Source organism: Tiliqua scincoides, chromosome 3 (genome assembly GCF_035046505.1).
Source record: "Tiliqua scincoides isolate rTilSci1 chromosome 3, rTilSci1.hap2, whole genome shotgun sequence".
NCBI classification, from domain to species: Eukaryota; Metazoa; Chordata; class Lepidosauria; order Squamata; family Scincidae; genus Tiliqua; species Tiliqua scincoides.
In genome coordinates, this window is record NC_089823.1 from 102,830,606 (window position 1) to 102,855,066 (window position 24,461).

Genomic DNA, 24,461 nt, shown 5'->3' on the forward strand with positions numbered 1-24,461 from the left:
ACTGGTGTCATAAAGATAAAGACAAATCTGCCTGATGAGAAAGCTGGGGCCCCATGGTCTTCTCTCTGGTTATCACCCACCTCACTTCTAACAGTGGAAAGATCTGGTGAGAAGGCCAGGCAAGGTTGATTGAAATATAACCTTCTTCAGTCTTAGGTTGTCCTCACAATAGCTGTCTGAGGCAGGTTAGATAGAACAGCAAGCTACATGGCTCAAAAGAGATCTGAATTTGGGTTGCCTCATTCAACCACCATTTTAGCCACTACAAATGTTTTTTTAAACCCATTTCTTCCCTGCCTACAGGTGTAGTAGTAGTAGTAGTAGTAGTAGTAGTAGTAGTAGTAGTAGTAGTAGTAATAATAATAATAATAATAATAATAATAATACAGGTATTTATATACCGCCTTTCTTGGTCGTCAGATTTCTCCTCAGACTTTAATTCAAGGCGGTTTACATAGGCAGGCAATACTAAATCCCAGTAGGGATTTTTATAATTGAAGAAGGTTCTGTCTTTCAAGAACTACAACATTTCAGATGGATCTTTAATGATCTGGTATCACATTCTGGCCTCCATTTTCCTCCCACACAGGCTGACAGCGGCCAAAGAGCAGGTGGAATAACTCAGCATAACTCGGCTAGGCTTGTCAGCTGCTTCAAGGTCTCGCCGTTCACAGTGCCGGTGGCCTCGAACTGGCGACCTTCGGATGTTATCTTCAGGCAAACGGAGGCTCTACCCTCTGGACCAGACCTCCTGCCCATTTGATCCCTGCAACGTTGGGCAGAAATGCGTTAAAGCAACTCTGCACTCCTTATGGCAAGAGTGTCTTCTCCCTTACTCACAGATGGGCAGTTTCAATCCTCCCCATACCACATTTCAAGTTTTCATTTTTATATACAAGGGCTGCAATCCAAAAGATACACACATACCACTACTTTGAGTCCAAGATGCCTTTAAAAACCCCTCCCCAAACAGCAGTCCATCTCTACCCATGCCATTTCTTGACAATGAAAATTAAAATTCCTTTTAAAAAAAATTATCTCAGAAGCATTGTAGTATATGAAATAGGTGTCAAAGACAAAGAAAACAGTAAAAAAAAAACCCAGTAGTTGCATACAACCCCTTCAGTGAACCAAAAGCAGCTTTTTGGTGCATGAACAAAAAGTTTTCTCAACTGCAGATAACCAACTTTAGTTTGGTTATACATAATATTTCACAGCTATGAGCTCTGTAAAACAAGGGGACAGTAACTATAGGCTGAGCTGTTCACCAGCACACAGAACCCCAATGTGCTCTGCTTCTGCATCACCAGTTTTGCACTAGGAAGCAACAGGCTGTACAAAACTACATTCTTCAATGTGAACTAAGTATGTCAAGAAAATAAACAAAACACACTTCAAAAGAGGTCTGGCCGTCACATCTGACAACAAATGCTTTTCACATCCTTCTCACAGAAATTGACCTTACAGCGGGAACAGCTTGGGTGGCTTTGCCAACTTTCCAACACCAGCTTTGGTCCTTGGCATAGAAAGAAGTTTCCTGGCATGGTCTAAAATATCTAAGCACATCAGACAATTTGCTCTGTGTATTTTTTTTATTGTCAAGGCATATGTTGACTGGTGGGAATGAAAACATTTACAGTTACAAATGATCGCTCAACTGTACAGCAACTCAGTGTAGTGTGCTACAGTCCAGAGTAACATAAGCCATGATTGATTTCTCCATTAACTCGTCGAGATCTTAGATGACAAGCAGTCCCACCATAAAGGCTGGTTTTAGCTATGACAGCACAAACTGTGGCCTGAACTGCAACAGCTAAATTGACAAACTATTCTTGATAATTGGGATGGAGCCAACTAGCTACCACTCCTGTCAGGAAAGCCACCCAAGCATTTACTATCAGAAAAGCCACAAAGAGAATTTATTACACAAACTTGCCTTTGATCTTAACAACCTAGAAAGCTGCTAGCATGTTCCAGAGCATATTAAGGAGGATCCAGTGGTGCTGCACTCCACCAAGTGGCACTTTACCCATCTGTGGAAGGACATCAGTTGTGTTCATGCAGTATCTCAGATTTAGACCAAACTCTAAGCATTTCAGCAGCAGACTGACAAACACTTGGGTTAGTATGTAAAATAAATGTACAAGCAAACCTTGTCTGTGAAGAACCAAGAAATATCATGTAAAGTTGATTAGGTTACTTCAGATGGAGTTCAAATTAAACATGTGCTTTGCTGCACTTGCCATTGGAAATGACATTCTGATAGCATCCTCCTCCTTCTGCTGGTGGCATGGAGGGGAGAGATAGGATTGGGCTACTAAAGGCAAAAATGGCTCAAAGATGTACCCATAAGGGTTTCAAGAATCCAACTTATATTTCATAAGACAAACATGTGGGTAGCAAGAGAACTGGTCAGAGATGTCCCTCTTTAGAACCCTGCAGATATGAAGATTCCTACCAATGGAAATTGATCCTGAAAATCCAAACATGCTATGAAGTGCTACTACCTAATTTTTAGAATATCTGTACTTGGTTCCTCTTTGGGGAGAAGTTCCACCATATTTTCCATCTGCCTGCTATGTGGAAGCCTCCTCTTGCCTTCACACACCAAGAAAGATAAACCTGCCTAGTAGTACTGTACTACTGATGGAACTCCTTCTAGAAGATAAAGACTGGACAGAACCTCCTTCGAGTAGCCTAAATTTTTCAAATAGTACTACTTGGACTCCAAGCTATTAACCTGTATAGTTATGGAGAAGGATGTAACTAGTTCCTAAGTCAGCAAGCCTGCCACCACCTCCAAGGAGACTCTGATGGCCAAATCCTATTCAATTTTCTAGCACCAGTGCAGCCGTGCCAATGGAGCATGCGCTGCATCCTGCAGTGAGGGGACAATCATGGAGGCCTCCTCCAGGTAAGGGAACATTTGTTCCCTTTCCTCAAGGCTGCACTGCAGCTGCACCAGCACTGAAAAGTTGGATAGGATTGGGCCCCAGCGCTCTTGGATAGGCATGTTGATCTGGTCCAAGAACCAACAGATGCCTGGACCAGTATAGAACCACTAGAATGATCTCTACTGCCCTTTCCTTTAACGAATGAAGTAGTTATAGAATCAGCAGGGCATATAGTAAGCCTCTTGACCAAAAGGTTTCCAACAAGACATTCCTACAGCCTCTGTAAAGTGATACATGGTCATGAAACTATCAACCTAAGTGACTGCTGAAGCAGCAAACAGGTCCACCTGCTGAAGAATCTATTGCAAGATTCACAGGAGGAGTGCCCATTCTGCATCATTAATGGATTCTCTACTGAGCCAAGCCGCCAACTGGCAACACCTGTCAGATGTGGTGCTGCCTCTGATTGGAGAGGATTTGGTGCACACTGCAATAAGTCACAGGTTTCCTTGCAGCAACTGATTCCTGAGATGAGCCCTTCCCCAATAAAAAAGACCAGCATTTGTAGCTGACTATTAACACTAAAAAAACCACTTCGGAAACTACTCTTGTTGAAAAGCAGAATAAAAGGCACACACCTATAGAAGTAGTTTTAGTAATAAGTCCTTTTGAAGGACCATGAAGAAGTTCCAGAATAAACCACTGCAAGGTAGGTGAGACCTCAGAGAAGATGAGACTATCTTAGGACCCTATCTACTATTCAAGCAGGCTATGCTTACCCAAAAATTATGGAAAGCCCATCAGCAGAACATCCCACTTCAGAAAAACAGATAACTTTTTAAATTTAATAAACAGTTCAAATGATTGTTATTCCATTATTTAAATGACTTCTGGTGAAATTTTTCTTTTTTAAGAAAAAAATAAGCTGCTTGCAAAAGGAGTGTTGGGGATACAGGGCCCAATACTATCCAATTTTCCAGCCCAGGTGCAGCCATGCTAATGGGGCATGCTCTGCATTGTGTGCTGAGGAAGCAGTCATTGAGGCCTCCTCAAGGTAAGAGAATGTTTGTTCCCTTACATCAAAGCTACATTGCACCTACATTGGTGCAGGAAAATTAGACAGAACTGAGCTCATAGACAATGTAAAAAAAAACAACAACAGGCATATTGCTGACATCTAGGAATGTGAAATATTTATTCAGCCCTGTGCAGTGTCGGTATCTAAAAATATAACACTGGCATCTAGGAATCTGAAATATTTTTCCATTACAGCTAGGGCTTTAAAAAAAAACCTGTGAAAAACTGAGAAGCAGCCCAGAGACAAGAATCATGATGACTAATCATGAAAAGGTATTCAAGTTTTAAATTTAAAAGTGTGTGTGCAAACACACAAATATTCAGTAAACAAGCAGTTAAAAGGCTTTACTAGACTGAAGCAGCAAATCAAATTACTGGAAGAAAAATAATCTACCATAGGTGAGATGTAGAAATCTGGTAGTACAAGTACAAGGAAAAAGAAATCTAAATTAAACTGTTAAAACCTTGAGCCAAATGAAGCTTTCCACTAAATAGTACCCAATATTCACATAAACCCACTTCTTTTTGAAGCTTTTAAAAAATACATTTAAATGAGAACAATGTGGATAAGAAAGACAACCAGTAGCAAAATCAACTGGAGAGAAGCCACTGAAAAGATTCGCTGAGATATAGGTCACTTGGGAGAAAGGCAACAGCAGAAAGAAATGGGAAAATATGGCTACTGCTCTCTCCTGTCACACCATGCAGATTTTTTCTATCTGGTATTAAGCTACTGAAAAGCAAGCTGGCACAAGCCTGGGTGGAACATTTGCTATTTGTACTGTAACAGTGACATTGTTTTGCAAATTCTAACAATCAAGACCTCTTTTTCTGTTAAGGATTGCTCAGCTACCACCTTCTCCTCTCCCTCTCACAACAAATTTGCATATAAACCTGTCTCTTTTTCACTGTTTCCTATTAAATGAGAGCTGTTTTTACAACATAATGCATGATTTACAGCAGGAGTGCCCAAACCCCGGCCCTGGGGCCACATGCGGCCCTTGAGGTCTCTCAATGCGGCCCTCAGGGAGCCCCCAGTCTCCAATGACCTCTGGCCCTCTGGAGATTTGTTGGAGCCCTCACTGGCCCCATGCAACTGCTCTCAGAGTGAGGGCAACCGTTTGACCTCTCGCATGAGCTGTGGGATGAGAGCTTCCTCCACTGCTTGCTGTTTCAGGTCTGTGATGCAGTAGCGGCAGCAAAGGAAAAGCCAGCCTTGTGTTGTGCAAGGCCTTTATAGGCCATGAGCTATTTCAAGACCTTCACCCATTCGTTCATATAAGTTCATCTTTAATATATTCATTTATGTAAACTTATGTAAATTTATTCAACTTTTAAATTTAAATTAATTCTTTTTTTCCTCAGCCCCCAACACCGTGTCAGAGAGATGATGTGGCCCTCCTGCCAAAAACTTTGGACACCCCTGATTTACAGGATGTTATTTGTGTAATGCTTATGTCAGTAACAACCACCATTTGCCCACTGATATGGCCACAGCCAGCCTGAAAAGAAAGCAACCCCTTTTTGAAAAGAAAATTAAAGTACAAGAAAATGCACTAAACATGTAAACATTCTGCCATACTATTTCTGCATTACATTCTAATGAGATAGCTGTGTTTCTACTACTGCCACAAAATGTGTGAGTTCCACAAGTATCTGAATTTGCACACTTCACTCCAGAGTTGTCCAGTGGACGGTACATGCAACACAGAGGAAACAAAGATAAGCACAAGTAACTCATGTTTTCTCTCCCTCAACTTATTCCTAGCATACAAAGCTATTATCTCATTTCAGTTATATCTGACTGCCACTTAAGGGAACAGTGCATGAATTTAAGTTCATGAAGTTAACATAATACCTAAAACTGTAATGAACATGTGACACTGGGAGTTCTGGCCGCCCTGCAGCCCCAAAGCCATGGAGCCAGGTGCCACCCCCATCACGCCACCACAATTACTTCCAGTACTGCACCAGCTGCAAGATGGCAGCCACTCAGCGCGGTTCCATGCCACTCTGGGCTGCCCTCTCCTTCTTCCCCTATAAAAAAGGAGGAATCAAAGGAGGGGCAGTTCAGAGTGGTGCGGAATCACTTCTTTATTTTAAGCGAAAGAAGCTGGCAACACTGTGGCCAACTTTTTTCCCTTTGAAGAAAAATAGGCAGCAGGAGGGGTATGGATAGTGGCGATGCCTCCGCAGGCATGGCACCCCAGGGCATTTGCTCCCCTTGACGCCCCCAGTTCACCAGGGACATGAACGTTCAGGTCACTTTGCAGGAAATGAACACAAATGGCATTCTCTCAACAGCTACCCTTTTTTCTCTCACAGTCTCACTCAGTGCTAGAGCCAGAGGGAAGTTCAAGAGAGAGTGGCAAGGGGCAAGCAACAAGGGCTGTAGATCCAGCTTAAACAGAACTCCCAAGCTGATCAAAGTAATTGGCCATTATGATCAGACCAGCAAACTGTGGTTTGAGCAAATCCTCCAAAACAGGACTGCAAGCCACAGCTTGATTCTGGTTTGAAATTCAAATCTGGAGGACTCGCTCAAACCTCAGTTTACCGGTATGGATGATAACAGCAAACTGTTTGATCAAACTTGGAAGCATTCCATTCAATGAAGTGCAAGGGGAGGAGGGAGTAGATAAGCACAAGGCTCGCTACCAATCCTTCAAAACTATGGTAGATTGAAGAATGTGAAATCTGAATGCAGCCAGTGAGAAGCTTCAACAGAATACTTCTGTAGCTTTGGCTCAACAGGAGTTATCAGTCAAATCTGGAGAGATGGAAGGAGGAGGAAAGAGTCACAGTCTTAAGTAGGACAGGCACAGTTGACCCAAATAATTTCAAGAATCAAGGGCCATGCAGCACATTACAACTGTGGGAAAAACTGGTATTAAACTCACATTTTTCCTACAGAAAATGCATCAACTGTTCACACACACAGTTCATTTTCACATATTTTAAATCTCTTATTACTAGCTCATATTTTCCTAATTCTAGAGCAGTGCTTCCCAAACTCCTACAACGGAGTTGGGAGCACTCTAAGTATTGTTGCGGGGGAGGGGGGAAGGCAGCAATGTGATCCCCAGGATTGCAGTGCTGTCAGAGACAGAAGGGGAGTTCTACTTACCTGCAGCCAGCACTGCAGTCCTGGGAGGTCTGGGGGGGGGCTTGCAGGGGGGCCTGCAAAAGTTTGAAAAAAGAAAAAGAAAAAATTGGCTTGTCCGGTTTTTGCAACAAAACCAGAATGCTCTTTTTCACACGTTTGCAGGCCCAGGACACTCTGAACCCCCTGGGACTGCAGCACTGGCTGCAGGTAAATAGAACCTCCCATCCCAAGCAGTAGCGCAATCCTGGGGATTGTGTTGCTGCCTTCCCCCCAGCCTTCCTTTTAAAGGGGCATTGGCCAGTGCTTTCCAGATTGGTGAGTTGCAACCTACCAGTTTGGGAACTTGAGGGGAAAAAAATGAGTATTTTACAAGATGGGACAAAATTCTCTGCATTTCAACATAGACAATCCAATTATCTTTCAGCTAAAATAGTCCTTTAAGAGTCTGTGCCAAGTGTATTCTACTGGGAATTAAAACTATTACACTTCCTAGTTTTGAAAGAAAAATATCAGTGTCTTTATTCTTAATTTCACAAGATGAAATCGGTTTGGCTGATGAAACCGCTCAGTGAATATGTAAGTGTCCTACTTTCCACTGGGAATAGTTTTGACAGCAACGAACGTATAATTTCATGCATGGAGAATAAAGCTTTAGAATGATGAATAGCTGACACTTGACCTGCTGTTCATTTCCAAAGTTAGAGGGAAGGGCAATTCACGTCAGTTAAAGCAAGCCAAGGAAGCTTAATACACTGCTTTGTGGTTTTCATGAAACGTCTGTGGCAGATGCTTTTCCCTAGTCCGATGGATATGGATCTTAAAAAACTAAGCAAAAATTAAAATGAGTTCATGATAAAGCTATCATACGTCCCGTTTATACTGTCAGAGTGTGGGATGGGGAGGGAACCATAAAGACAGTTAACTTGAAATTTTGTTTCAATAAGGGACTGTGGACATCACATTACATTTGTTACTTCTCTGTTTCAAGTTTTCTTTACAGCCCTGTTAGACACTTAACATTCCTATATGCCAGCATCATAAAAATCATTAAATATCTCGATACTCCCAATGCTCCTGCCATCTCAACTGTTGGACACTCATTCTAGGAGAGAGAGAAACCTTGGTGGTATTTCCATATCCTTATTCTGTTTTGGATGTGACCTTTTCCCCTAACCCCTTTATACTAAAAAAAAAAAACCATACCACTTGTTGAATTCTTAACCTTAGCTCATGGATGAAGATCTTGAATAGAGGCAGGTATGAAAGAAACATAAGCAGGTATGAAAAAAACAAAGGTCTTGGAGGACTGAGAAAAAGAACGCATGGCAGAGCATCCTCACGCTGAAAGGCGTTTCATCCAAGACAAATCCACAACCAAATCTTAAGAGACTATATACTGTCATGAGCTATCATATGTTCAATAAGAATTAACCAGATAAGACAACCTAGTGCATCTTTATACAGGAGGATTAATAATCGGAGCATTCAATTTCAGAGGCTAAAAAGCATGGAAGTCTTTCTCCACCTTGAGCTTTTCACTGAAGGGGAGAGGAATGCATGATTTTTTTTTTTTAGGCTGCTATACAAAAGAGGTCGGTCTGTTGCTTTCTTGAATTTCAAACCTGCTTTTAAAAGAGCTATGGAGGAGTATAAATAAGATCAACCAGAAAATGAATCTACAAGTTTACCAAATGCTGTATTTTCCACACAAGTGGCATAAAGGGAAAATTAACTCTCTCATCTAGCTATCTTGGAAAAAATATTTCACACACACATCCCTCACCTGTTTTTGACAGGAAAAGGAAAAAAAATACCACCATCACCACTACTGCTTTGTAGGCTAGTAGTACTTGGGAAGCAGACAATAGCAGTCTAAAAGCAGTTGAGCCCGAACACATGTAATAAATTACTCAGCCTGAAAACCAGGCCTGAATTGGCAGCACAGGATCAGGCAGAATTCTACTGGCCCACTGTGCTGGGGAATATGACGGATTTCTCTCAGCCCAGTGCCGGCTCTCTGCCTAGGGTTCCATGTTCTCCTAGGGCCAGGTGTTCACAGTTAGGGCGGGTAAATTGAGATACCCTGGAATAACTTCTTCAAACAGTGTCCTCAAACTGTGGATCGGGACCCACCAGTGGGTCACAACATGGGATGGGTCATGAAAATTAAGCCATTTTGGGGTGAGCCTGGGCCAAGGGAAGGGTTTGCATGGTCCAGAAGTGGTTTCTGGAAACAGAGAAGACTGCACTGTAAATGGTGCAGTTTTGCAGTGCTAAGGTAGGGAAGGCTATTTTCTTACTGATTTACTGTTTTAATTGTTTTAAAAGGGAACCCTGGCATCTGTAGCAACCACAAATAGTGAAAACCGCAGATCCCAGAACCGTAGATAAGGCAGGTCTACTGTATTATTTAAGGGTCACATTCACATTTAAACAGTCATTTTTTTCACCACAAGGCAAAAAAATATAGAGACTTGATGCTTTCTAGATCATCCCGTGTCTGACTGACAACTAATTCACAGCATGAGTATTCTGAATTGTAAGAAAGTGGCCCCAGAAAATCAGTTTCTTATGTAACCACCTTTGTCAAACTCATCTGACAAAGGAAAGCAAGCTCATTTAGTGAACTGTTCTTGGTTTGCTTTTTAAAAAGCTCATTTAGTGAGCTGTTCTTGGTTTGATTTTTAAAAAGAGAACATAATCATGTTTAAAGGATCAAATTAAAACAATTACGTACAATACATTTAAACTGAAGTAATTAGATACAAGCCAGTGCTATTCTATTTCTTGACAAAGGAGCCAAATCACAAAAGCAGACATCTTTTTAGAATATTTTGTCCCCTTAATATTACTAGGGCTTATTTAGTTTGTGCCCTAGTATTTTGGCTTAGCTGATTTGTCTTGAAAGTACTTGGTTCTGAAGTGGAAGGCACCATAATGAAACAGCAGTCCAAGTACTGTCACCCATATTTGTGAAGCTATTGAAATGAAGCAATAAACAACTTTATTCTTATTGCACTTTAAACCCACAAGCACAATAAAAAACAAAGATATAAAAATAATTTTCTTTGCTACAAAATTGTGACCAGATATTGAATGAATGAAACAGCTATTCTGAATATCATCTTACCGGAACTTCAAAAGTTTCCTGCGTATCATCCAGCATCTGGATTTTGACAGAAATAAGTTTTCCTGTTGGTGTCGCAGGCAGCTTTTGTCCATGTTCCAAAGTACTGATGCCGGCATTCTCCTGAACTCCTAACCGGGATCCTGCTGTTGGCCTCTGCTCTACTTCACCCATGTTTGAAGGAGGGAGATTCTATTTCTAATAAATGAAAATGAACAAGGAAAACACATTATTTAAAAGGTATTCAAGGACATCAAGTTACAAATGACCTTGCCAAATTTGAATCACATTAAAGTATTGCGCAATATTGGCAATAATGTCAAAGATTTCTTTTCCTCTCCACAGCAGTTCTCAAACTGCGAATCTGGGGGTCACGACCCAATTTTTGGTGGTTTGCTCCTAGGAACACACTTTGAGAAACACTGCTCGAAAGCAGTGGTTCCCAACCTGGGGTAGGTGTATCCCCAGGGGTACTTGGAAAAAGCACTTAATAATGGTGGGAAATGGCAGGTCTGTATTAGAATGCCTTGTGGGGCTGGCATGGCAGGAAAGAAGACAGGTAGCAGGCTGCGAAAGCCCCAGCAACTTCTAGTTTTTGGACATCGATTCATGTATTATCAGATATGGATCAGAACATGAAAACATAAATTTGAAATAACAGCAATTATACTGATTACCAACATTTTGCTAATATGAAGGGGACAATTTATGGAAATGGACTGCCAAGGGGTACACAAGTGAAAAAATGCTGGGAACCACTGCAAGAGTATTAAAGGGATGCATACAAATGTTTATCCACAGACATTTTTACATTTTAGATACTTCATTTATATATATCTGGTCATGAGCCATCTGGTATTTCTATCTGATTTTCTGAACAGCATTAGCCAGGTATTACATTTAAATCAACTGTCAATCAGATAAATGGTACTACATAAGTGCTACTCTCATTTTAAAATGTATTACCAAAACTCCTTGCACCCCAAAAGCAAAAGGGTGAAAGAAAAAAAGTCACTTGGACCCTTAAAATACCAAGAAAATTGAGCGCAAATGTGTTTGCCAAATACACATAATAAAATTAGAGCCAAACAGTAAAGAGGAAAAATTTTCTATTGCAATGAGAGTTAAAATTTGACTTGATTTGGCCAGTTCACTCAGATTTCCAGAAGTAACATGCACAAGACAGCAAAGTACCAAGAAAATGCCTATTAGTATAAAGCAGGGGTGCCCAAACCCCAGCCTGAGGGCCATTTGCGGCCCTCGGGGATCCCTAATCTGGCCCACGTGGAGCCCCCACTGTCAGCCTCTGGCCCTTCAGAGACTTGCTGGAGCCCACACTGGCCCGACACAACTACTCTCAGTGTGAGGGTCAACCACTTGCACGAGTTGCGGGCTGAGGGCACCCTCCACTGCTTGCTGCTTCATGTCTGTGAGGCAGCAGTGGCAGCAAAGGAAAGGCCAGCCTTGCTTTGTACAAGGTCTTTTATAGGCCTTCAGCAATCATGAGACCTCCATTCAGTCATATAAATTCAATCTCTAACATATTCATTTATGTAAATTTATTCAAATTTTAAATGTAAATTAATTCTTTTTTCCCCTGGCCCCCAACACAGAGAGATGATGTGGCCCTCCTGTGAAAAAGTTTGGACACCCCGAAGCATCAATTAATTTTGGTAGTTTCTGGATCCAGTAGAAACTGGACTGCTAGACAATTATTATAACGGAATTAGGGCCCAATCCAGTAGCATGCAGGCTAGCTCACCACTGGCGCGCGCTGTCGCAAACATGTGGTAAGGCAAGTCTGCGACTGTTAGTGCTGGGCCAGTGCTGGTGATGGCCCAGAGTGAGCCTGCACTGGGCCAGCACCAATTGGAAGCCAGCAGAACGCTGCCCAGCACTCCATGCGAAATGCCAGATGGTGGAGAGAAAAGCAGGGACATGGGGGGAGGTGTTCCAGGGCAGGGAGAAGGCGTGACAGGAGATGGGGAGGGGCAGGAGGGGGATGGGACCAGCAGAGCTCTGCTCCGCCAGATCCAAAGCCCAGTGTTGGGCCTTGCAACCAAAGATGCTGACACAAAGATGCTGACACAAAGCATCTCTGTGCCAGCTAGAGTCAAGTAGCCCCATTGTGGGGCTACTTCCCTTACCCAGGGGGAAGGGGACAAGTGTACCTTTCCCGCAACGAGCCACCAGCAGCTGCCCAGTGCTCTTAGGATGCCACGGAGGCCATTTTTGGCGCCGCTGCAATCTTTTGTGCCAGGTAGCTCATGATTGGGCTGTTAGTTCTGAAATAGTCATGACAATTAATTAATGAAGCAACAGTTTGACTTTTTCATGGAATCATGGTCCTGGTCCCACCACAGACTGCACCAAAGTAGGAAAGGATAACATATCATGGTGAGAGAATGGGAACTAATTTTCCCTCCTTATTTAAACTCCACAAAATGATTTTATACTTAAGAAAACTCATCACCAGTAAATGAATTCAAATAACTTTAATTGTTATGTAAACTTTCAATTGCTCTGCAGTCTCATATTTCTTTTGTCCTCCACAGAAAAAGCAATTGTTGAGAAGATGCAGCCCAATATGGCTTTTCATTAACCTTTTTGTTTATGGTTTGATACATAATTCAAGGGCCATTAGTTGGATATGTCAAACTACATGCATCATCTCAAAAATTTTATTTTGCTTTTCCCCTTCATTCTTCTGATAGCCAAACTGAGTTTCAGACCAAACCAGTTGCTGTTGTCTATTTCTCTAGTTGGGTAATTGCTTTTCCCATGCCTTGTGCCTTTATGTGGTGATCAATGGTCATTAACAAGCATGTAACAGAACAGGAAGAACAGGAATGTAACTTTCTGGATGAACAAACATACAGAAATAATAGACCCTGTCATTCAGTGCATTTCAACACATAATCAGAACACTGGAGATCACAAATAGGAAACGGCAGAAAGAGCATATATTAAATTGGTATAGAACAGGAAAAAAATGTAACACCAAAATATAGATCCCACAACTAGGATACAAACACCACCTGTACAGATATGTGAATCCAGAGATACATACATACCACGTATTTAAAAAGGACAACATGGGAAGAATGCTGTAGTCTAGAGTCTTAAAACGATGCCCTGAAAAGCCCTAGGGTTCCCCAGAAAATGTGCAATAGTTCTTCACTAGGAAGGTGACCATGAACAAACTTCTCTGATACTAGTAGTTCATCAATACAGATCCTCCAGGCAATGTATGGTCATTTAAAAGTATGGGGTGGTTGCAAGACACAGCATCACTTCACATGTTATGAAAGCAAGGTTTTACCACAGCCCATGCCAGCATCCTCATAAATTGTGTGTGCACACCCTAGAACTCTTCCCAGAATTCTCTATAAATGTGCATATTTCTATAGTAGAACAAACAACATGGAAAGAATCCCACAAACACAGGTTTGAAAAACACCGTAATAGAACACCACACACCATCAACTGTCTACATTCGAAGAGTACATAAGCGTGCTTGTTAACTCACCACTGACAAACTGTTTTAATTCTGAGAACTTCTACCATAGCAATCCAAGCTCAGGAGAACGGTAGGGAAGAACCATTGATCCCACAAAGAAGCTTAACCCCACAAAGACATTTTACCACTTTGATGCAACATCTCAGATACCCTTGCTCTCCTCTAGGCTTTCTAATGCACAGTACAAGCCCCCCCCCATTCTAATCAATGAAGCGGCGGCAGCTTGACCCACAATTGTGTTCAGTGTAGCATCATAATCAAGACCTCTTCCCCATGAGCACACATGATGAGCAGAAGGTTTGGCCGGTTATCAAGACCACTCAAAATTTGTAGACCCTTGCCACTCTACTCACCCTTTGTGTAGTCCTAGAACATACACCTGTGTCACCTACCCAGCCTGGGTGGCCTGGAATTCCTCAGGAGCAGGGGTCTCCTCAGGGGTAGGAGCCTCCTCAGGAGTAAAACCTAAACACTGTCAGGACTGGGGTCCCAGGTAAGACACCTCCCTGGGAGTAGGACCTAGTGCCTCCTGGGAGCAGCCAGCAGTCACGTGGGCAGAAGGGGTGGGGCTGGCCCAGCCCAAGGCTGGCTTCATAAGGAGGCTGGACAGCCTAGAGAGAGGTCACTCCTCTCCAGGTGGGAGCAGGGTCGAAGGGAAGGCCAGAGGGGGTAGCCACCCCGGCCTTATGCAGATGATCCAGGGCCCGAAGGGAACTTTGCTTACCTCAGCCCTGGAGAGAGGGGTCAGGGGCTGGGAACTCCCAGATCCTAGGCCCGCCCGGGCCCAGGGGGTGACAGCAGGAGAGGTGAGGTTGCAGAACAAAGGACCCAGTACAGACTACCTCCAGTGGAGGCCAGCTGATCGAGGGGCAAGCCCGGAGGTACCAGGGGCCCTCCTGAGGACAGCTAAGCTGACCCCAGACAACAGCACTGCAGCCCTCGGGAATCCATACCCCTGGCCGACAGGCACCAGCCAGAGAGCTCTGCCTGAAACCTCAAGGGGTCGGGAAGAAGCTTAGGCATCTCAAAAGACCTATAACACAGGCCTACAAAATTGAGGGTCAGAAAAGTTTTTCCCAAGTTTTATGGCAGTCTGTTATGAATTTGGGGTGCCGATTCAAAAAATGGCATCCGTTTTGCCCTATCATGTCTAGTTTTGGAGACACGGCATAGCCTCATTAGTGAATGGTTCAAGCAGCTTCCTCATGAGGAAGCCATGGTGTAGGCTTCCTCATGAGGAAGCTGCTTGAACCATTCACTAAAGAGGCTATGCTGTGTCTCCAAAACTAGACATGATAGGCAAAACGGATGCCAAATATATCCAGCAAAAAGTGTGTTGGCCTGTGTAATCTTACACACCTCAAACGTTTACTTGGGATTCAACCTCAAGGTGGGGGGGGGGGGCTGGTGTGTGTGTGTTAACAAGCCTCCATCAGTTTACACTACAAAGATTCTGCAAGAACTGCTGCCTCCAAGGGCATTCAACTTGCCCAGCAAAACAAAGAGAGGATTCTTCAGGGGTTGATGTATTCCTGCTCAGTGAAAAGTAAAAAGTCAAAAGCTCAAGAAAAACAGGGACAAGGATTGCGACATTCAGGCCAGGAAGATATGTAGGAGAGAAAGAACTGCAAAGAACACACACACACACAAAATACCTACACTCAGAATTAATTATTCTCCAAGGTTTAAGATCTCTTCAGAAATAAAAGAGAAAAAACAAAAATAAGTTGTACTAATGAGCAAATGGAATTAAATTAAGAAGCAAAGGTAATGACTAAGCTACTCAAGAATTTTTAAAGAAGCCAGAAGGTATTGACAGAATATGAAGGGATTTGACTTGCTACAATTAAGCAGTAAATGTGGGAACTTTTATAAGAGGTACATACTGAGTATTTCAAAAAAATTTTATGAGTTCATTTAAATATTAGTTTAAAAGCAGGAAGAGAAGAGAGTGAGAAATGAATTAGATTTTTAAAGGCACACTTGCTTTAGCTTTTATCATCCCAAAGACTCTGAGCAAAAACTAACTTTTGAAAAGAGGGTATAAAATCACCACTAGAAATTAGACTGCAGCTGATAAAGAACACTACATGTCCCACACACTAAAGGGTTGTGCTCAGAAAGATCTTGCAGTGCTTCTAGCGAGACAAAGGTTTCCATGTTGTGGGGCTCCAACAGGGAAATGCTACATGCCCTTGCTGCCTGAACTTAGAATGTCGATGAGACCACCAAGTGCTGTTCACCTAAGAACAGCTTCAGAGATTTTGAAAAAGAAACAACAGCAGATGCGTGAAATACTTCAGAATCCACCATCTGCAATTCAGGTGCAACATTCATGGGAAAAAATGCAGAGCGCGTATAGTGCTGAACACAGACTTGAAAGGCTCAGATTCAAATCCATAGTTTGGCATAAATATAACTGGGTGACATCTAGGGACAGTGCTCACTCAATGCCTCCTTACAGGGTTGTTGCCAGGATAAATTGAGAAGGCAATATGAGGAGGGAGTCAGATACTCCGGTTTTATTGGTTGTTAAAATGCTTACTGTTTAAAAAAAATTGAGAATAAAAAAGAAGGACCCACATCTGGTACCCATGTGTCATACCATAGATATAGCTCATATTATCTCACTGCAGTATCGAGAGAAAGAGTGTCGGAGATCGTTGAGCCAAGGTACACAAAGTCATGGACAACCTCCAGTTCATGCTCAGAGATTGTAATGCAGGGAGGTGAGTCCACATCCTGAACCATGACCTGTGTTTTCTTCAGGCTGATTGTCAGTCCAAAATCTTGGCAGGCCTTGCTAAAACAATCCATGAGCTGCTGGAGATCTTTGGCAGAGTGGGTAGTGACAGCTGCATCGTCGGCAAAGAGGAAGTCACGCAGACATTTCAGCTGGACTTTGGACTTTGCTCTCAATCTGGAGAGGTTGAAGAGCTTTCCATCTGATCTGGTCCGGAGATAGATACCTTCTGTTGCAGTTCCAAAGGCCTGCTTCAGCAGGACAGCGAAGAAAATCCCAAACAAGGTTGGTGCAAGAACACAGCCCTGCTTCACGCCGCTTCGGATGTCAAAGGGGTCTGATGTGAAGCCATCAAAGACAACAGTGCCCTTCATGTCCTTGTGGAAGGATCTGATGATGCTGAGGAGCCTGGGTGGACATCCGATCTTGGGAAGAATCTTGAAGAGGCTGTCCCTGCTGACCAGGTCGAAAGCCTTCGTGAGATCTATGAAGGCTATAAAGAGAGGCTGTCACTAGATAAAGAGATCTATGAAGAGATCTATGATAATAGATAAAGAGATCTATGAAGGCTATAAAGAGTGGCTGTCGCTCTTTGCGACATAGATCTTTGCGACATAGATCAAGAGATCTATGATAATAGATAAAGAGATCTATGAAGGCTATAAAGAGTGGCTGTCGCTCTTTGCGACATAGATCAAGAGATCTATGATAATAGATAAAGAGATCTATGAAGGCTATAAAGAGTGGCTGTCGCTATCTATCTATCTATCTATCCATCTATATATATATAGTGGCTGTCGCTATGAAGGCTATAAAGAGTGGCTGTACACCTTTGTTCTTGTACAGCGTGATGAACAAACGCATCGGTAAAGCAGCTACCACGTTTTCCAGACTCACAAAGAGAGTCTGGTCCAACAAGAAGCTGACAGAACATACCAAGATCCAGGTCTACAGAGCTTGCGTCCTGAGTACACTTCTGTACTGCAACGAGTCATGGACTCTTCGCTCACAACAGGAGAGGAAACTGAACGCTTTTCACATGCGCTGCCTCCGGCGCATTCTCGGCATCACCTGGCAGGACAAAGTTCCTAACAACACAGTCCTGGAACGTGCTGGAATCCCTAGCATGTATGCACTGCTGAAACAGAGACGCCTGCGTTGGCTTGGTCATGTTTTGAGAATGGATGATGGCCGGATCCCAAAGGATCTCCTCTATGGATAACTCGTGCAAGGAAAGCGCCCTACAGGTAGACCACAGCTGCGATACAAGGACATCTGCAAGAGGGATCTGAAGGCCTTAGGGATGGACCTCAACAAGTGGGAAACCCTGGCCTCTGAGCGGTCCGCTTGGAGGCAGGCTGTGCAGCATGGCCTTTCCCAGTTTGAAGAGACACTTTGCCAGCAGTCTGAAGCTAAGAGGCAAAGAAGGAAGGCCCATAGCCAGGGAGACAGACCAGGGACAGACTGCACTTGCTCCTGGTGTGGAAGGGATTGTCACTCTCGGATTGGCCTTTTCAGTCACACTAGACGCTGTTCCAGAACCACCTTTCAGAGCGCGATACCATAGTCTTTCGAGACTGAAGGTTGCCAATACAATCTCACTGCAGAAGAAATGCACATAAGCTCTTCTCTTAAACTTTACCTCAGAGGTGCAAAAAGCAAAGTGTATGAGTCACTCATTCATCCATTTCTGACTCTCCTCCACATCTAAAACATTCTTAGAGATCAGGAGGAGACAAAAAGGCAGGAGGCTTTTAAGTGAAAAAGAGCCTGGGAGATACAATTCGCTAGAGAACCAGAGTAGTGCTGTGAAATACTCTCAGTGACTTACCTTGCCTAGAGGCAGGTCACCATGTTTTGCCTCAACTGAAGCTCCCAGAAACATTCACATGAAATGCATTCCAGCACTTTGGCCTCAGGGTTAGCAGGATAAGAATTAAGAGACACAAAACCCAAAAATGAAACACAAGGATAAGGAATGCTGCTAACTGCTATCTACTAGCAAGCAACAGTACTAGCTTCACTACCTGGAAAGATTTTGACAGTACAGTGGGCCCACAGTACCCACTGCTCCCATTTCCACAGATTTAACCAACTGCAGATCGAAAACGCATTCAAGAAAAAATTCCATATATCCTGTCGTAGCCTCCTGCCTGTTTATTTCACAGATCATTTTTCAGGACTTGTGTCTTGATTTTCTCTGTAAACCGCTTTGTGAACTTTTTGTTGAAAAGCGGTATATAAATACTGTTGTTGTTGTTGTTGTTGTTCACAAGTTATGTAATTTTACATTACACAATTTAACGTCATTTTATCTGCAGACTTGAGCATCCACTATTTTGGTATCCATATGGAGTCTCGCTATATGGCGGGTCCACTGCAATTCAGGAGAAATATGAAGAAGATACTGTAGCCACAACAGGGATCCATGTCAGTACACCTATTCTGAGGCCCTTCATAATAATGACTCATAATACACACAGAGAGAAGGCACTGTCGGTTATTTACTCATTTAAATATTAGTTTAAAAGCAGGAAGAGAAGAGAGTGAGAAGTGAATCCTCTGTCCTCTGTCCCGAATGACTTCTGCTATAGATACCTGTGCACAGATGCAGAGCAGTCTGCTCTTCCTACTGACCATATGCTTAGCAGTTAGCATTGGAAAATTTCCTAAAAATGGCAACATGGACACTGTTCACTGTACATCACAATTAGGAGGAAGCTGTTACTAGAGTCTGAGTTGCAGGAAATGTTAAGATTTGGAGGGGGAGGGGCATCTCTCCCTGTCTTGCCAACCCAGCCTAGAAATTTTTGTCACAGGGTTCCTGGGAGCACTATTGGGGTGGAAGCAAATCCTGCCTCTTTCCTAAGCCTCAGTGTAAGCCAAAGCAAGGGACATCAACAGGGAGGTGCAGTAACCCCACCAATCAGCTGGGCAGCAGAGCAACAGTCAACAACATCGCCAACTGCAACGCACTCCCAGCCCCTTAATAAGCAGCCAGACAAACAACAGTTGACTACTGAAAGCTGGGACTGAACCAGGCCCATTAAATGGCTCCCCCATGTGCAATAAGGGGCAGAGACAAGGAAGAAGCAAACAGTCAGGGAAACAGAGGAGAAGAGATGGACATTAGCAGAAGTCAAAGAAGAGGTGAGAAGAACAAGAGGAACCATCAGGGAGGAAGGAGCCCTGAAAGAGAGGGCTAAGAGGATTAGGAAGAACCTGGGAAGAGGCAAAAGGGAAGATGAGAGGAGGGACAAGACCATGTAGGAGAGAGGCCCATCTGGAGGCACCACAACTGCCTGGGCTAAGGCTCACCATGAGGATATCCCTAGTCTAGCCAGTCTACACTCTGGGAAGGGGCCTAAGTAGTCACTCAGTGTGTTCCCAGGCCACCCCTAGTGGGGAATGGATAGAGCTTACAGCTCAGCCTATTTTCCCATTGAAAATCCTAGGAGACCATACCCTAAGTTGCATTCTTGAAGGCAGGTCTCCACATAAGATGCTTGGCAACCCAAGCAAAGAAAGAGGACACAGTGGAAGAGGCAATGTTACCATGGGGAGGAAGGTCTAACTCTTCCTTTTCTGTTGGACCCAATTAAAGAAGCTGTGAAGCGCACAGCATGTCCAGCCTGTTATGCTGTAGTTTTCATCAGCCCCCTAGAGGTGGAGTCCCCCTTCCTGTGGGAGATGAAGGCAGAAAAGACACTCAGGGACTGGGCAACCTGATGTAGTGATCTTATGAAGGAGAAAAGGGAAATGTTTCCTGTGAAACATCTAGCTTCCCTGTTACAATGATGGGCATTTCATAATGATGTTAATTTTGCCAGTTCAGAGTGTTATACAAAGGATCCATGCAATTCTAGGGGCTAAAGGAGACACCATGATAAGAGTCTGTGATGTAACTGAAAGACCATGCATATGGTTGGAATCAGCTATCTGTGTATGTGACAAACATTCAAGCAATGCTAAGTGAAAGATGTGCTTCAATGTCAGTAAGCATAAAGTCATGCACATTGGGGCAAAAAATCAAAACTTCACATATAGGCTGATGGGTTCTGAGCTGTCTGTGACAGATCAGGAGAGAGATCTTGGGGTGGTGGTGGACAGGTCGATGTAAGTGTCGACTCAATGTACGGCGGCAGTAAAGAAGGCCAATTCTATGCTTGGGATCATTAGAAAAGGTACTGAGAACAAAACGGCTAATATTATAATGCTGTTGTACAAATCTATAGTAAGGCCACACCTGGAGTATTGTGTCCAGTTCTGGTCGCCGCATCTCAAAAAAGACATAGTGGAAATGAAAAAGGTGCAAAAGAGAGTGACTAAGATGATTACCGGGCTGGGGCACCTTCCTTATGAGGAAAGGCTATGGCGTTTGGGCCTCTTCAGCCTAGAAAAGAGGTGCCTCAAGGGGGACATGATTGAGACATACAAAATTATGCAGGGGGTGGACAGAGTGGATAGAGAGATGCTCTTTACACTCTCACAACACCAGAACCAGGGGACATCCGCTAAAATTGAGTGTTGGGAGAGTTAGAACAGGCAAAAGAAAATATTTCTTTACTCAGTGTGTAAACTCCTGTGGAACTCCTTGCCGCAGAATGTGGTGATGGCATCTGGCCTGGACGCCTTTAAAAGGAGATTGGACAAGTTTCTGGAGGAAAAAATCCATTCCGGGTTACAAGCCATGATGCGCATGTACAACCTCCTGATTTTAGAAATGGGTTATGTCAGAAGGCCAGATGCAAGGGAGGGCACCAGAATGAGGTCTCTTGTTATCTGGTGTGCTCCCTGGGGCATTTGGTGGGGCCGCTGTGAGATACAGGAAGCTGGACTAGATGGGCCTATGGCCTGATCCAGTGGGGCTGTTCTTATGTCCTTAAAGAAAAAGCTATCTATGCAGAAGACAGTTTGAAAAATGAAAAAGAACCAAAATTTATCAACGGAGTGGATGTCACCACTCATTATGTAGAAGCATACATGAAAGACTTGACAGATTTGTCTTATCAAAGAAATGTACTCTTCATGAGAGTTTCGAAGACATAACTTTCACAGTTCCTTTTCTAGAAGTGTGGAAGTCTTCAAACACACTGGCCCACTTTGTTACTGTCTGTTATCCAACTAAACAAAAATGCACTACTTATGCAAATAACTACCAGCTGGCAAATACAAAGTACAGAAACATCAAAACACTATTTTAACGTTTCACAGTTATGGCAACTAGGATTAATCTATTCAAGAGCACATGCATTTTTCATTCTTTGTTTCATGACTCTCCTGATACCAAGTTTTTAATCAACACATTCACTGATCACTCTATGGTGAAATGATTTCTCTTTCTTATGAGAAGTCTGCCTATACTGGTACTTTATTTCAATCTGAAAATTGTTTTTAAAGTGCACACTGCTAAATTATTTGTTTTTGTGTTTCCCTTTGTTATCTGTCACATTTTTGTCACAAAAGTGGAATATTTAAAGATTAGTTGGCAAGGTTTAAAATGTGGAAATTCTGATGGACTGGTAGAACACATACAGAAAGGTCCCGGATTCCATTTCCGATATATCCAGGTAGTGCTGGTAAAGACCCCTCTACAATCCCAATAGACAAGACTGAGCTAAATGGAGATGGTCTGTATCAGCATATGGCAGCTCCTTATATTCATGTGATTAACAATTGAATTCGAGAGTGAAATACCCATTATCAAGTCATTCCATTTACCACAATGGAAATAAACCTAAATATTTTCAATCATTACAGCACAAGACCTGGATTTTTAGAAGAGAGACTGCAGACAAAGACAGGTTTCAAATTCATTATTGATATTATTGAGAATTAGCCATCAATCTAGTCCAGCTTCAAGAGGGTAATCAAGTTAACCTGTACCTGCAAACACAACAAAGAGTTCTGTGGCACCTTCAGGACTAATTTATGTCAACATAAATTCCCCATAGAATGTAGTCCACTTCTCATGAAGTGGATTGTAAACAGGGAAAGGTTATGCTGAAAGAAACTGGTAGGTCTTTAAGGTGCCACAGAACACTTTGTTATTCATCCTGCTTCAGAAATGCAAAGCAGTATCCAACTCTGTTGGACATACCCACTTTCAATCAGCTGAGTAACCAATGTAATCCATGTGCTATGATAATTTCACTAGCAATTTGTGAAAAAGAACAATGTGTGCAATATCAAGCGAACTTTTCAACACAATGTTTATATGAATGTCCTTTAACGCAATTAAAATTTCAAGCTCATGTAATCTCTGGTGCAAACACTTTTATATAAATAAAATTGTTACCCCAGCTGGAAAGCTTTGGGCTTACTCACTCAGATAAACTTTTAAAGTGAAAGTCAAGCAGGATGTGTTTAAACAAATAATCAGCTTTCTTTCCAAGTTTCGATTAAAGAATTGTGGAAGTATCCAGACAAGCATGCCCAGCTCCTAGGGACAATGTAGACAGCAGTGTGAAAAAGGAGGTCAGACACAGTTTGTGCATGCGTCATTTTTAACTTTATGAATTATTTTTCCCCAGCAATCAGCACTGCTAGCAACAGGAACATATAGACAATAGGAATGGGACTAGAGACAGGTAATCAGATATAAAGACAGCTCAAATTGTTCTTCAGATGTACTTCAAGCCCACCTTCAAACCTGAGCTGTCAGACCGACTAGCAACTTAAAACCACAGCTGAAGTCCTTCTATTTTTTCCCCCACAACAGCTCTATTGTTTGCTATCCTTGCCTCCACCTTCAACAGGAAAGGCCCAGGAAACCCACAGAAGTGCTTCGTTTGCCAAATTTGCACTCTGCAGATTACATTCACCTTTGTTGCTCAATGTGAAAAGCTCTATTTTAAAGACTCTCATCCCATCTGGAATATTTCAGAGATTATCTACATGGGTTCACTCAAATCCATTGGAACGACTGACTTGACATTCATACGACATGTTAGTCTTTACCTTTTTTAGTAGTGTTTTGCAACTACAGACTACCAAATTTATTACATAATTAAATTGGTATGGGCAACAGCCTTCTTTACCAGATGCACAAAATGATCTCAGAAGTCAGATGCACAGATGAGTTTAAATCTCTACGCCTTTACCATGTCGCTTTGCAAAAAGGCAAAGAAAATGCTAAGGATAGCACGTGTGTTTCAAGCTGCGTCAATTCAGAATTCCATCACTCTATAAGTACAAATTCAGCCAGATGATAGTAGCTTATGGCAGAAGAAAATTGCTTAGATTTTGAAGTGCTACACACCATACTGTTTTGGGCTCATTTAAAATTCTTATATGCCACAGTCCTTGGTGGATCCATAAAATCGTACCTAAAAACCAATTCATATACAAAACATTAAGAAAAGTCAAAAACACAAAAATACAAAACCCAACTAATGTATTGGCTGGCATTGCCACCAACTGTCTAGGTTTGATTTCAAATGAAAATGTTGGTATTTAAGATCTAGGTTAACAGCCAATAGGTTGAGGTGGCAAGAAATCACTTATATGATTATTTTAATCAAGTATTCAGACTATAGCACAATACTAGCATGACAGATATATCCCTATTTAAGTTTGCATTTTTGTAGCTGATTCAGGATGTACTAGGCCTCTGCCGACATGACAGACTGTAGGGAATGCAAATTAATGCTGCTAGAGTAGCTTAGTCAAGCTTGAAGTGGACTACAATTTTTAAGGGGTTAATTTGCTATATTAGGTGGTCAAGTCAGTCACACATCATATAACTCAAACACTAGACCAATTTTTATCCCTAATGGTGTGAACAAGTTCCGGAAATGGAGAGCAGAAAGTACTAATGGAACTTTTTAAATAATTATACAGCTCATCCAAACAGGCAGCATACCATTCAAGCCCACTCTGAATTTATCAGGAATGGCACATAACAGCTCAAAGCGTAACACCCATGACAACTAGAAGTTTTGCAATGTAAAGGCTTCACAATTACAAGATGACAGAAGAAAATCTCTGCTTGT

General features: G+C 42.5%; 1 protein-coding gene across 6 annotated transcripts in view; it reads right to left on the reverse strand.

Annotated features, from left to right (window-relative positions):
- FARP1 (FERM, ARH/RhoGEF and pleckstrin domain protein 1) overlaps nt 1–24,461 on the reverse strand; it is a 218,205-nt gene that overhangs the window by 168,862 nt on the left and 24,882 nt on the right. For all 6 annotated transcript variants that reach the window (XR_010794078.1, XR_010794077.1, XM_066619651.1 and 3 more), the window contains exon 2: nt 10,208–10,402. Coding sequence is in view for 4 of the 6 variants with exons in the window: in XM_066619651.1 (XP_066475748.1) it covers nt 10,208–10,378 (171 nt within the window). In the remaining 2 variants the exon portion in view is untranslated. The remainder of the gene's footprint in view (nt 1–10,207; nt 10,403–24,461) is intronic.